The 12,557-nt window shown below is 28.4% G+C and overlaps 2 protein-coding genes across 2 annotated transcripts; one reads left to right on the top strand and one right to left on the bottom strand.

Annotated features, from left to right (window-relative positions):
• The first annotated feature begins 298 nt into the window (after positions 1–298).
• Positions 299–3,427, top strand: LOC132946523 (uncharacterized). Its single transcript, XM_061016561.1, has 2 exons — positions 299–541; positions 3,002–3,427. Exons 1-2 carry the CDS (start codon positions 299–301, stop codon positions 3,425–3,427), a joined length of 669 nt encoding a protein of 222 aa, XP_060872544.1.
• A 4,495-nt stretch (positions 3,428–7,922) lies between these two features.
• Positions 7,923–11,703, bottom strand: LOC132946531 (uncharacterized). The gene is made up of 3 exons (XM_061016574.1): positions 11,408–11,703; positions 8,290–8,802; positions 7,923–8,232 (listed from the first exon to the last, which is right to left on the bottom strand). Exons 1-3 carry the CDS (start codon positions 11,701–11,703, stop codon positions 7,923–7,925), a joined length of 1,119 nt encoding a protein of 372 aa, XP_060872557.1.
• Between the last annotated feature and the right edge of the window lie 854 nt (positions 11,704–12,557).

Consider the following 12,557-nt stretch of genomic DNA (forward strand, 5'->3'; position numbering starts at 1 on the left):
ATTTATTTTTATATTAGTAGATACCTACATCTATTGCGGTGTGGACGTGTAATTGCCAGTTTTTTTTAAAATATTTTTTAGTTTTAATTTTTTTTTCAATATGAGTGACGAAGATATAATATTTACAAGTGCAGCTTTTGTTTTTACATCGTTAGTTTCTCGAGTAAAAAAAAATAAATCTTTTCATAAAAGACGTTGGTGGCAACGTACAATTTTTGAAAGTAGATGCCGTTATAATGGAAATGATTTACTAAATGATTTAAGACTCGAACATTTGGGATTCAAAAACTTTATACGGATGTCACCAACAGATTTTGAATCATTGCTTGAAATTATTAGTCCTCAAATGGGGAAGGATATAACTCATCTAAGGGAAACGATTTCACCAAACGTGCGGCTGGCCGTAGCATTACGTTTTTTGGCTACTGGTGATTCGTATACAAGTTTAATGTATCTTTTTAAAATTTCCAGACAATTAATATCTAATATACTTCCAGAAGCATGTGAAGCTATAGTTGAAGCCCTAAAATTATATGTTCAGGTAAATATTAAATACTTAAATTATAATATTACTTATATTGACATCGTACTATCAATAATATTATAATGTCAATAATATGTAGATAAAAAAAAAAAAAAAATGATAATGGTACAAACAGATTTATTATAATAGTAAAAAAAAAACAAAAGTTATCAAATAATGGCTGAAACTTTATTAAAAACAAAAATTAATAATTAAAATCACTTTTGGACATAAGTATATTATTTATAAATTATATTACCTATATAATAATAAATAAGATTTTTTAAGAAAAATTAACATAATATATTAATTATAAATCAAAATAAAGTTGTATTAGAAAAATGAGTAATCTAACATATCTAAAATATCACTTTGTTATCTTTCTCTAGTGATAGCAGACATTGTCTTAACTTTTAAAATTAATTTATATCATAATATGGTGAAGTGTTTTCTTGTGTATTTAAAGAATTGCTTTCATGTTTTGGTGTAAATGGTATGCTGGAGGAGGGTAATGGACTCAAATTATTATTTGGAGTGAAAGATGTTGCAGTAAATAAAGGAGAAAGTGTATTTCCTGAAAATATACCGATAGAATGTAAAGGAATAAGGGAATTATTATTTGAAGATAGACCGGAAAAATGTAAAGGATAGCCAGGTTTATTTTGTTGTAGCATTAACATATCCGATTCGTGAAGAATAAAGTTAATTTTGTGTTCTGTATTTAGACGAATAAAATCTGCATAAGACCTAAGTTTGTTAGCGACATGTTCACCATATGTAGTCGCACTGTCCATTATTTTATTTTTTTCAGCATAAGTTTTCAGTATAGAATAAACCTCATCTACCCTTGGATCTTCATCTGTTTTAATTTTTTTTTTTTTTGTTTTGGCGATGATAATCTCTTTGGTCGTTCTGTAATTTTCCCATCACCATCAACACTATATACCATGATTAAGTCGTCTTCCACGCAATCTTCATCATCTATTTCTTTATTTCTTCCTAAACAATAATACCTATATATGTATATTTAAAGAAAACTATGTTTGTCAAATACTGTTGAAAATGAATGAAAAAATGTTTATATTTTTAAATATTTATCAATTACGTAAATTTAAGTATCATTCTTACAAAGTTCAAAAACCATTAAAATACTTAATATTTCAACAATATAATATAGCAAATACTAAAATAAAAAAAATTAATAATAAAAATAAAAACAAAAATAACACTCATCATTGTAGAATCAATACATTCATAGCTCCGCTCAGAATCTTAAATAATATGTCATTATTACGTTTAGGACAATATAATAACTGAATACAATTTTCTTTATCGTTTTAAGTGAATTTTTATAATCGAACACTTAGTACAAAAATCATTAAACGAGTATTAATAATATAAAATACATTTTTTAGGAGTAACATTAAACATATTAAAGTATTGTTATATTTGTTTTGTATTTTTAGTAGGAATTATAAATTATTTAAACCAAAAATGTATTTAATTTGTATTTAATTTAAAAAAAATGTACCTACTTATATTAAATATTATAATGTATTATCTACTGCAATTTGAAATATAAATTATAATATAAAGCAATGCAATTGAACTGTATTTGGAATAAATATAATTTTTTTTTACTTGGTTGGTGTTGGGGGGTGGGGGGGGGGGGGGCAAGGAAGGGCTGTAACACAGAAAATAATATAATTGTTATAAACTAGCTGTTGAGTTAACTGCTTAGCTTATAAGTTACATGTAGCAAGACCGTTGGTAAGGATTTTTCAGGTAGGTTTGACAAAATAATTAGACTCGTTGAAAAGTTTAAGTTGTTTATAAAATGTCTTCTGCATAAAATAGTCCAAATTGACAAAGTTGTTATGTTGTCTCTTGTGAAGGTGCTCGTCTGTACTATGGTGTCACACGTCTAATCTACAGGCCGTTTCGGGTCTGGTTTTATAGGGCCTCCTGCTCTCCCATTTCCCCCTAGTCTATCGACTCATCTGTGGACTTCACAGGACGTTGTTTAATTAATTATCTGTACATTCCCACGCCTGGTTATTCCAAGGATCGTGTCCTGTTATCGTGTTTGCAATATATGTTATACGCCATCCGTCACTAATCAGATACTATGCATGATATATATATATACATATGTATATTTCATAACAATATCTAAATATTATATTCATACATGTATGATTCAAGTGAAGTTGTAGGACCTATTGAAATGCGGTTTCAATATCGCATTGCCCTCTCATTATATTCCCATAGGTTTTCTAAAGGATATATGACTGATTTATTTAGCCGAATTTCTATGTGCTATTGTTTATCTAGTCTTTATGCTGTCTAATGTAGCTAAAGGCGAAACGATCACAATAACATATCATGTGTATTATTGGGTTCGTTACATGATTATTTGTTAATATTATTTTAACAATATTTTACAATAAACTATAAAAATATTATAATTATTTGTAGATGCCTAATACACCAAATGCATGGGAAATAATAGCAAATGACTATAATGAGTTATGGAATCTTCCACAATGTGTAGGTGCCATTGACGGTAAACACATCGTAATGCAAGCACCTTTTAATAGTGGCACGGAATATTTTAATTACAAGGGGACATTTAGTGTTGTACTACTTGCTGCAGTGGACGCACATTATTGTTTTATTTTTGCAAGTGTTGGGTGCCAAGGTAGGATATCAGATGGAGGTGTATTTAATAATTCCATCTTGCAAAAAAAAATTTACAATGAATCTTTAAACCTACCATCGCCCAAAGCACTTCCAGGACAACAAGAAAAATCTCCATATGTTTTTGTATGCGATGATGCTTTTCCATTGAAGGACAATTTAATGAAACCTTTTCCCGGGACTCATTTACGAGGTTCGCCATAGCGATCTTTTAATTATCGTTTATCAAGGGCACGACGTGTCGTTGAAAACACTTTTGGCATAATGGCTTCGGTTTTTCGAGTCTTAAGAAAACTGTCATTACTACAACCAGAAAAAATAAATACTATTATCTTAGCTTGCGTCTATTTGCATAATTTTTTAAGACGGAGTGAGTCGTCAAAAAATTTATATTGTCCACCAGATATTTTTGACACCGAAGACATAGAAAATCGAACATTAAAAAAAGGAACATGGAGAAGTGATTCGTCGGAAACCACGTCATTTTTACCATTAAAGAAATGTGGACGAAAATCAGCAGCAGCTGTACACGAAACTCGTGAACGATTTGCTCATTATTTTGTAACTACAGGGCGTGTACATTGGCAAGATTAATTTGAATAAATTGTATTTAGTTACCTACTTCTATTTTTATTTACAGTAGTATTGTCCATTAACTATTTTACTATTAAGTATTAATTAATTAAAACTATCAATTCATTGTTTTTTAAATACTTATTCAATTTAAGTTGTTATTACCTTGCTTCATAAGTGTCTCTAGTATTTTTAGGTTTGTTTCTGTCCGACAAAAAACTTAATGGCCTGTACAAATACCACGCAATTGTATAACTATCCTCAGTTCCAGCCCCAGATTTTTAGATTCTGAGCGAAGCGATGAATGTATTGATTTTACAATGATGTGTGTTTTTTTTTTTATTTTTGTGTCTGTCATCACCTTTTAGGACAGTAAAAGTGCTTGGATTTTCTTCAATAGTAACTTTTCTGATAGGAAAGTGAATCTAGTTGGTACTTTGGGGGGTCAAAAGTAAAAATTTCCCAGTAGTTTTCACAAGCGACGTGAAAAACAAAAGAAAAATTAAGGAAAAACGGGAATTTTTACGCAAAATCTGTTTTCGAGAAAATCGATTTTGGTTTTTGGTGTAACTCTAAAACAAATGACCGTAGGGACATGAAATTTTGACTGAATGTTTATATTAGCATTTTCTATACACCATAAAATTTACAAAATATTTTGACTTTTTTTGAGCTGTTTACGGCCATTGTCAGTTTTCAATTTTTTTAGTTTTTTTTTCTATAAATATCAATAAAATTTTATCTGTTGAGTAAAAAAGCTTGAAAATTTAATAGAAGGCTCCTAGGTTATTGTTTCAAAGGCAGATGAAAAAAATCAAAAATCCTTAGTCACAGTTTTTAATTATAAGCATTTAAAGTTCAAATTTTGACAAAATACGGAATAATCACGAAAAATAGCAAATTATTTTGATGAGAATTCATAAAAATTTTGCTTTTTAAATCTAAGATTTGAAAATGTAATATAAGATTACTGATAAGTTTGTCTACCTTTATCAAAAAAAAAAATGTCTTGAAGAAACTTAAATTAAATTTTTATGAGCGTCTGAAATTTATATTTTTACAACATTTGATATTTACTTGATTTCTCGTGTACCAATTTCCTTATTTTATTGTAATTAAAAAACGAATGACTGTAGATACTTGAAAATTTCACTGAATATTTATATTAGCATTTTCTATACACCATAAAATGTTGAAAATATTTTGACTCTTTTTGAGCTGTTTACGGACATTGTCAGTTTTCAATTTTTTTAGTTTTTTTTTCTATAAATATCAATAAATTTTTATTTGTTGGGTAAAAAAGCGTGAAAATTTAATGTATGGCTCCTGATATATCGTTCTAATAGCAGTTGAAAAATATTAAAAATACATAGGCACAATTTTTTTTTATAAGCATTTAAAGTTCAAATTTTGACAACATTTATCAAATTTATAATTTATTAATTATTTTGTGGTTAAAAATTTATAAAATGTTTAACTTTTATGGCTAAGGATTGACAATTTAAAACAAGGCTCCACGTAAATAGGTTATATATAAATTACTTTATTCCCAATAATATCATCAAATATACTTCCACGACATCCACTTATCCACCTTTTTAATTTTTACTTTATGTTGTTCCCTACGAAATTGGGACTTTTTTGTCGACTTCTTGCTGCGAAACACCTAAGATCTTGGCGATTTCATTTATTGAATCCGTCCTTCGGATTCGATTTTTGTATGGGTTGTGAGCTGGATTCCAAATATTCTCACTTTGCTGTATTAAATCTATAAGCTTGAGAATTTCATCTTGATTCCAGACTTTTTCGGTGGACATTTTAAATAAGTAGATTAGCACAACACGTTCATACCGTGGAAAAATACGAGTGACGACTGACGATGAATTGGAAATTCAATGCACGCAAATACAAAATAAACATTATAAACATAGATTTATTATTAAAATAATTTAAAGGATCATTCTTCAATTTTGGATTTCCCTGTACGAATAAAATGATGTGAAAGTGGCACGGGATTGGGCTAAATTTAATATCATGTACGTAAGTGTTGTTACAAAACGTTAAATATATTATCCTATACTCACTGGTTGAATTGGGGGGGGGGGGGGGGGGGACGCAGGAGAACTCAGCTACTCTTCATTTTTCTTCATATTATTGCGTACCCCTTTATTCTATTCATCAAAGAACGCAGGGGAACGTAGCGTCCTTCGACATTTTTATGAATATAAAATTGTTTCTTAAAAAAAATAAATAAATACGAAAAAATATTGGAAAGATTAACATTTAATTTAATTTTTGGTATTAGTTTTTAAATCTGTATATTAGGATATATTAGGAATGAAATAACAAAATATTATATATTTATATAATATTATACAACACGTTTCAAGTGTTTCCACCACATATTAATTCGTGGTATAAACTGCTTAAGAGCTAAAAATATAAATTATAATATTATAACGTTTACGAAAACTCCCGGGTGTGCCGGCGATAACGATCTATAGTAGACCACTGACAATGGGTAATAAATAATAATATGATATAGAGTTCGTATTTGGAGAATCCGTCTGTTGTTTTTGTTATCGACGATTGACGATCGTTTTCTACAAAAATTAAATATTATTTATATTTAATTTGGAAACAGGGCGCGCCACTAATCGGCATTATGTTGGCTTGTTACTGTTGTAATGTTTTGTAAATTGTAATTTTGTTGAAAATACTAAATAATAAAAACCGCACTCCTGGAGTCCTTCACGTCACGTCGGAGCTTTAACAGTAAACATTAAACTACCTATACGGCTTTACTTTATTTTATTTTTATATAATTATAAATAAGTGAAGTGATGAATAAACGTCAAAAATTCTCCATATCGGACTTCTTCAATAAAAAGAAGAAAAATGACCAAGGTAATCTAAACATTTTAATTAAACAACAATTATAATGATCGTTATAATAATATAATATTTTTAATAAACTCCAAAGGCATAAGACATATTATAAGGTATAATAATATTACTATTATAATATTTCATTTCAGTTTAAAACAATTGCAATATCTTCATCAGAATGCGAACGGGCCTTCAGTTCTATGAATGAGATAGTATCTCTAAAAAGGAATACTCTAAGGCTCGGGCCACACGATGCGTTTTTTCCGCAGACATCGTATGCGGCGATTCCGCATGCGGCAGGGTTCAAAACGAAAACACATTGCTATAAATGCAACCGTCCACACGACGTGGCATGCCCGGAAATTTCCGCGACCTGCCGCAACATGCTGCGGAAATTTCGTATTGCCGTAACCGGACACAAATGAAAATAACATTATTTCAAATTAAGCCGTCCACGCGGTCCGGTATTCCGCATGGGGTGCTGATATATATTTATTTTATTAAATTGTATTGATAATAGTAGTAAACATTTTTAAAAAATGTTTGATTATGAAAAAATGATAATTGAAATTGAGTCGAGGCCATGCTTATGGGATGTCGGGTCAAAGGAATATAGTGACAAAAATCTAAAGGCCTTGTCTTGGAATTCAGTCGCTGAAGCCATGTATGCCGATTGGAATGAGCTTTCGCCATCACAAAAAGACGAAAAAGGTAAGTTAATATAATTATACCTAATCTTTACTTTCGTAATTAAAATAATATAACTTATTATTTTTATTTTATTTCTATACCTGCCAGACTGCTTACTTAATTACTCTTGAGTATACATAATACACAACTATTTTGTTTTTACCCTCTACAACTTAATAATTGTAGTCAAATAATGTAGGTACAGTTATTATTTTAAAGTTCATTTAACTCACATTTTTTATCCCTTATCTACTGCATAAGTCTAGGTAAAATATTACTCATTATATAAAAGTCAACTACAAATAATTTAAGAAAAACAACGAGAGTTGTATGTATTAAAATTATTAAAAAATTATAATAATATAAGTATCACAAAAAAAAATTTAAATAATATTACTATAGCTAGTATTAATTACTAATTATTATTTTACCTGCTATGTTTGATATACTTCGTATTTCAATTGTATAGCTAACCTATAGTTTATACATTTAAAAAAAAAAAAAAAACAATTTTTGATTACAAGTATTATTATTTAATTTGCAATTTTTAAATAAATCTATATTGGAATGGTATTGAACCTGGACCTATAAAATAATCTGCATATGCGTCTCTAACTTCTATCCCTTGTGCTCTTGCTGGAACTCCTCGAATTTCTAAGTCATCGACCAACAAATTTGACTCCATATCTTCATAAGTAGCTCCGTCCCTTCGACGAACATAGTTGTGTAAAATGCAACAAGCTTTTATTATTTCGTCGGCAAAATCTGGTTCCACTAATAAAGGAGTATGTAATACTCTCCATTTGTTGGATAATACTCCAAATGCACACTCGACCGTTCTTCGTGCTCTTGAAAGCCTGTAGTTAAATACACGCCGTTTATCATTTAAACCTCGTCCAGGATATGGTCTCAACAAATTTGTATGCAAACCAAAAGCCTCATCAGCCAAAAACACATACGGTAATGGAGGACTTTCTGTATTAGGTAAGCATGTTGGTTTTGGTATATTTAGTTCTTGAGCATACAGTTTTTTACCAAATGTGCATTGTCTAAACACAGTAGAATCTGATTCCCTCCCGTAAGCTCCAACATCAATACAAATAAATCTGAGATTAGCATCAACTACGGCCATCAATATAATAGAAAAAAATTTTTTATAGTTAAAATAATATGAACCGGAGTTTATGGGATTCCTACATCTTAAGTGTTTGCCATCTATGGCACCCAAGCAATTTGGAAAATTTGTACTTTGATAAAATCTATCAGCTATTCCAAGCCATTGTTCACTTGTAGGTTTTGGCATTTCTGTAGGCTGTAGAATTTCCCAAATAATAACACAGGTCTCCCTAACTATTTCCGCAATGGTACTTTTACCAACGTGAAAATCAAATTGTAGAGCTTTGAAACAAGTCCCGGTCGACAAATACCTGAAAAACGCAGTATTTGACAACATTTTGTATTTATTAATATTGAAATTAAATTAAATTATATTCTACTTTTTAAAATGATATCGAATTATGAATATTGTCGATTTGGAACGTATATATCAATTTTTGATAAACTAAATATACCAATTTTATCGTTTTTAATAGGAAATTAACTTTATTTTTCATAAACTTTTTTAAGCAATTTCAATAAAAAGTATAGGGATTAATTTTGTATTAAGTACTTAATTATGTTAAATTGTTCAATTCATTTTAAATTATTTTAGACTCTGGGCGGAGCGATGAATGCATTGATTTTACAATGATGTGTTTTTTTATTTATTAATTTTTTTTTTATTTTTGTGTCGGTTATCACTGTTTGGGTCAAGTAAAATGGCTTTGATTTCTTTCAACAATATGTTCTTCGAAGGGAAAGTGAATTTAGTTGGTGCATTGGGAAGGTCAAAGTTTAAAATTTTTTGTTTAAAAGCGCCGGGAAAAAACAAATAAAAAACTAAGGTAAAACAGGAATTTTTGATCATTTTTGAATAACTCATAGATTAACTTGTGTGGAATCTTCTATTAAATTTTTAAGTATTTTGGAACAGACAGAAAATGTTAAACGACATTTGTAAAAAAAATAAAAAAAACCGATTATTTAAAATGCCTATAAATAGCTGAAAAATAAACGAAATATAATAATTTTTTCACTTTTGACCCCCCAAAATACAATATACATTCACTTTGATACCAGAAACCACCCCTGATTTTTAAGATTGAAGCGCTATTAGGTACTGCTCCAAATTTTGTTCTCAAACACAAAAAAAAAAAAGAAAATAAAAACACATCATTGTAAAATCAATACATTCCTCACTCTGTTCAGAATCTAAAATATAAAACAAAATATATAATATTTATGTGTTATATATTAATAATTTAGTAAATAGATTATTTTGATGTTTTTATTTAAGCTAAAGATTTAAAAGAAAAAAAATGGAGAAATGTTCGGGACTATTATATAAAGTGGAACAAAGAAGAAAAGTTCGACCCCATCTGGTTCCAATGCGTCAAAAAAGAAAAAATACCATTACGCTGATATTTTATCATTTTTACAACCCGTTGCTGAAAAAAGAAAGTAAATTTTTCGTTTTTTTTTCATAACTACAATTTACATTATTATTTTTATTAAGTATTATTCTATATATTTTACGATATCATATTTAAGTACGTCTTTATTATAATAATTAGGTAACACATAATTTTATTTATTTGAATAGTACTTCAGGAAACTTTACAAACGACACACAAGCTGACCAACAGGTTTCCGATACAGATGATCAAGCTGAGGATCATAATAATACATTATTGGACCCATCTGTACAGCAACTAGATACGTCCATCATAAGCGCACAGAACACCTCGTCGAGTACTTCGAAAAAAAATCAAAAAAATCCGAAGATGACTATTTTTCAAAGCAAACTTTTAAACCACCTGGAAAAACAACAAATCACTGACGCAGATGAACATTTTTTAAAATCTTTACTACCTGAGGTAAAGCAATTGAGTGATAGCAAAAAATTGGAATTTAAAATGTACGTGCTTAAATTTTTTCAAAATGAATCTCGTCCACAAAATCTTAATAATTTGTATCCAACTACAGTATTTCATCAACAAAATAATGCTCCATATTTTCATCCTGGGTATTTAAATGCGTTTAATTCGTCTTCTCCAATCTCATACCAACACCAACAAGCATCTCAATCACAAAGTTCAATAGATACTCTACACCATAACATATATTCTGAACCAATTTCTGCAAATCAATATTCTCAACTACAGCCTTCTTCTGAAAACTCACCACTTTATCAACCAAAGCCACAACAATTTCCTCCACATAATCCCCATGATGGTAACCAACAAATTTAAAATATGTTAATTAAGTGTATTTTCAAAAAGTGATATTTATATTTATTTTAAAAAGTTTATGAAAGTTAAACAGTTTTTTTTTGTTATTAACTATATTTGTAAGAATATTTATATTTTATATTCCTTTTACAATTTATAGTTTTTTTGTTTTATAAATAGTTTATACATTTTTTTTGTACTTAGAAGTTAATAAAAAAAGAATACATCTTTTCATAACGTATCTGTACAAGCCATATTTATATTTTAGTAATTGTAAAAAATTACAGGTAGGTATACAAAGTTCAGCATATCAAATTTTTAGTGATATTAATATGCGTAATCAAGTTGATGCAATTTCGTCCATATAAAAAACACTTACAATTCTTTTTTTGAGATAATTTAACTTTAACTTTTAATAAATTTAAAATATGGTTTATACATTTCAGTTTATTTTATTTTACTATAAAAAATATATAAGCATTCCTACAGGGTTTTAATTTTTTTTTATACTTTTAGTAATAAAGATAAAATAAATTGTTTATACTGTTTTTAGTTTTCAGTTTTCTCAAATAAACTATTACTTCTAATTATTTACTGATTGTTTATAAAATACTAATTATAAATATATTTGATGTGTATAAAATTAGGTAAGTACATAGTACATATTTTAATCTATGATAATTTAAAAAAATATATTTTTTACTTTATAGTAATTGTAAGTCTTTGCTCAACACATATTGGATTCCTCATATTAGTATGCTGCTTTGTTAAACTAGGACGAATTATTTCCAATAACTCATCGAAAGAAGTTAGTGACATTCGATAATACTCAAAAAACTTTTGAGGGAATTTTCGAATTGAAGTGTAAAAGTTTTCGAACAAATAATCCTTCTCTCTTTTTTGATTGAGTGGATGTACCCAAAATTGTCTTGGCGAAGTAGGTTCATCTAGTTCACCGGATGCTTCTGCAGCACAAATAATATTTAAAAGAGCACTCATAGTGAAACAAATTCGACCGTACTTGTCGTAAGCAGAAGTTTGACTGGTTCTATGTCAGCTGGTCATGATAACGTAGGTATAATATTAGTATTTAGTATTTTTAGATTTTCAATTAAAACATAAATTATATAAATCAATTAATGTATTATTTATATTATAAAAATAAATACATTTTTGATTCCGGCAATTCCGCATCGTGTGGTCGAACACGGCTATTGCGGAATTTCCGTATTCATATTTTCCAACGCGGAAAAAACGCATCGTGTGGCCCGAGCCTAAGTTCTGAACATATTTCATCATTGATATTCATAAATGCTGTTGGTCCATCAGTTGAAAAAATAAATGCAACAAAATGGATTGAATCTTGGATAAAAAAAGGAAAAAGACTTGCAACTGAAGAAAACTGTCCTAAAAGAATAAAAGCAGCCGAAGAAAATTCTTATGAATCACTATGGAATCTAATAAAAGATTAAAAATGTTTGTTATTTATAACTTTTAAATAATAATTTTAATAAATACAATTTAAAAGTTCCTTATATTTTTTTGATCATACATTTTAAAGCAATACCTATGATAAAAATAAGAATTATTTAACTTGCAGCACATCTAAGAACAGGATGAAATAAATTATTTAACTAACGTTAAACTTCAAATATTAAAATTAATATTGAAAAAAAAAATAATATACTAATAAAAGAGGAATATTTCTTATCTATAAATTTAATATTTTTCTGTAGGTAACTGTAAAATACCTGAGTTATTTTAAATTGATATTGTTGTATTGATAGATTAATACAATATACAAATAAATACCTATGAGTATTGTTTATTATTTGTAATATATATCTGTGTTA

This window comes from Metopolophium dirhodum, chromosome 1, assembly GCF_019925205.1.
Source record: "Metopolophium dirhodum isolate CAU chromosome 1, ASM1992520v1, whole genome shotgun sequence".
NCBI classification, from domain to species: Eukaryota; Metazoa; Arthropoda; class Insecta; order Hemiptera; family Aphididae; genus Metopolophium; species Metopolophium dirhodum.

Coding starts and splice junctions, on each gene's coding strand:
- LOC132946523 (XM_061016561.1), top strand. CDS start 299: ATGTCACCAACAGATTTTGAATCATTGCTTGAAATTATTAGTCCTCAA. Junction 542..3,001: donor CCCTAAAATTATATGTTCAG/GTAAATATTAAA, acceptor AATTATTTGTAG/ATGCCTAATACACCAAATGC.
- LOC132946531 (XM_061016574.1), bottom strand. CDS start 11,703: ATGAGTGCTCTTTTAAATATTATTTGTGCTGCAGAAGCATCCGGTGAA. Junction 8,803..11,407: donor AGACTTACAATTACTATAAA/GTAAAAAATATA, acceptor TGCGTTTTTCAG/GTATTTGTCGACCGGGACTT. Junction 8,233..8,289: donor TTTGGTTTGCATACAAATTT/GTTGAGACCATA, acceptor ATTTAACTACAG/GCTTTCAAGAGCACGAAGAA.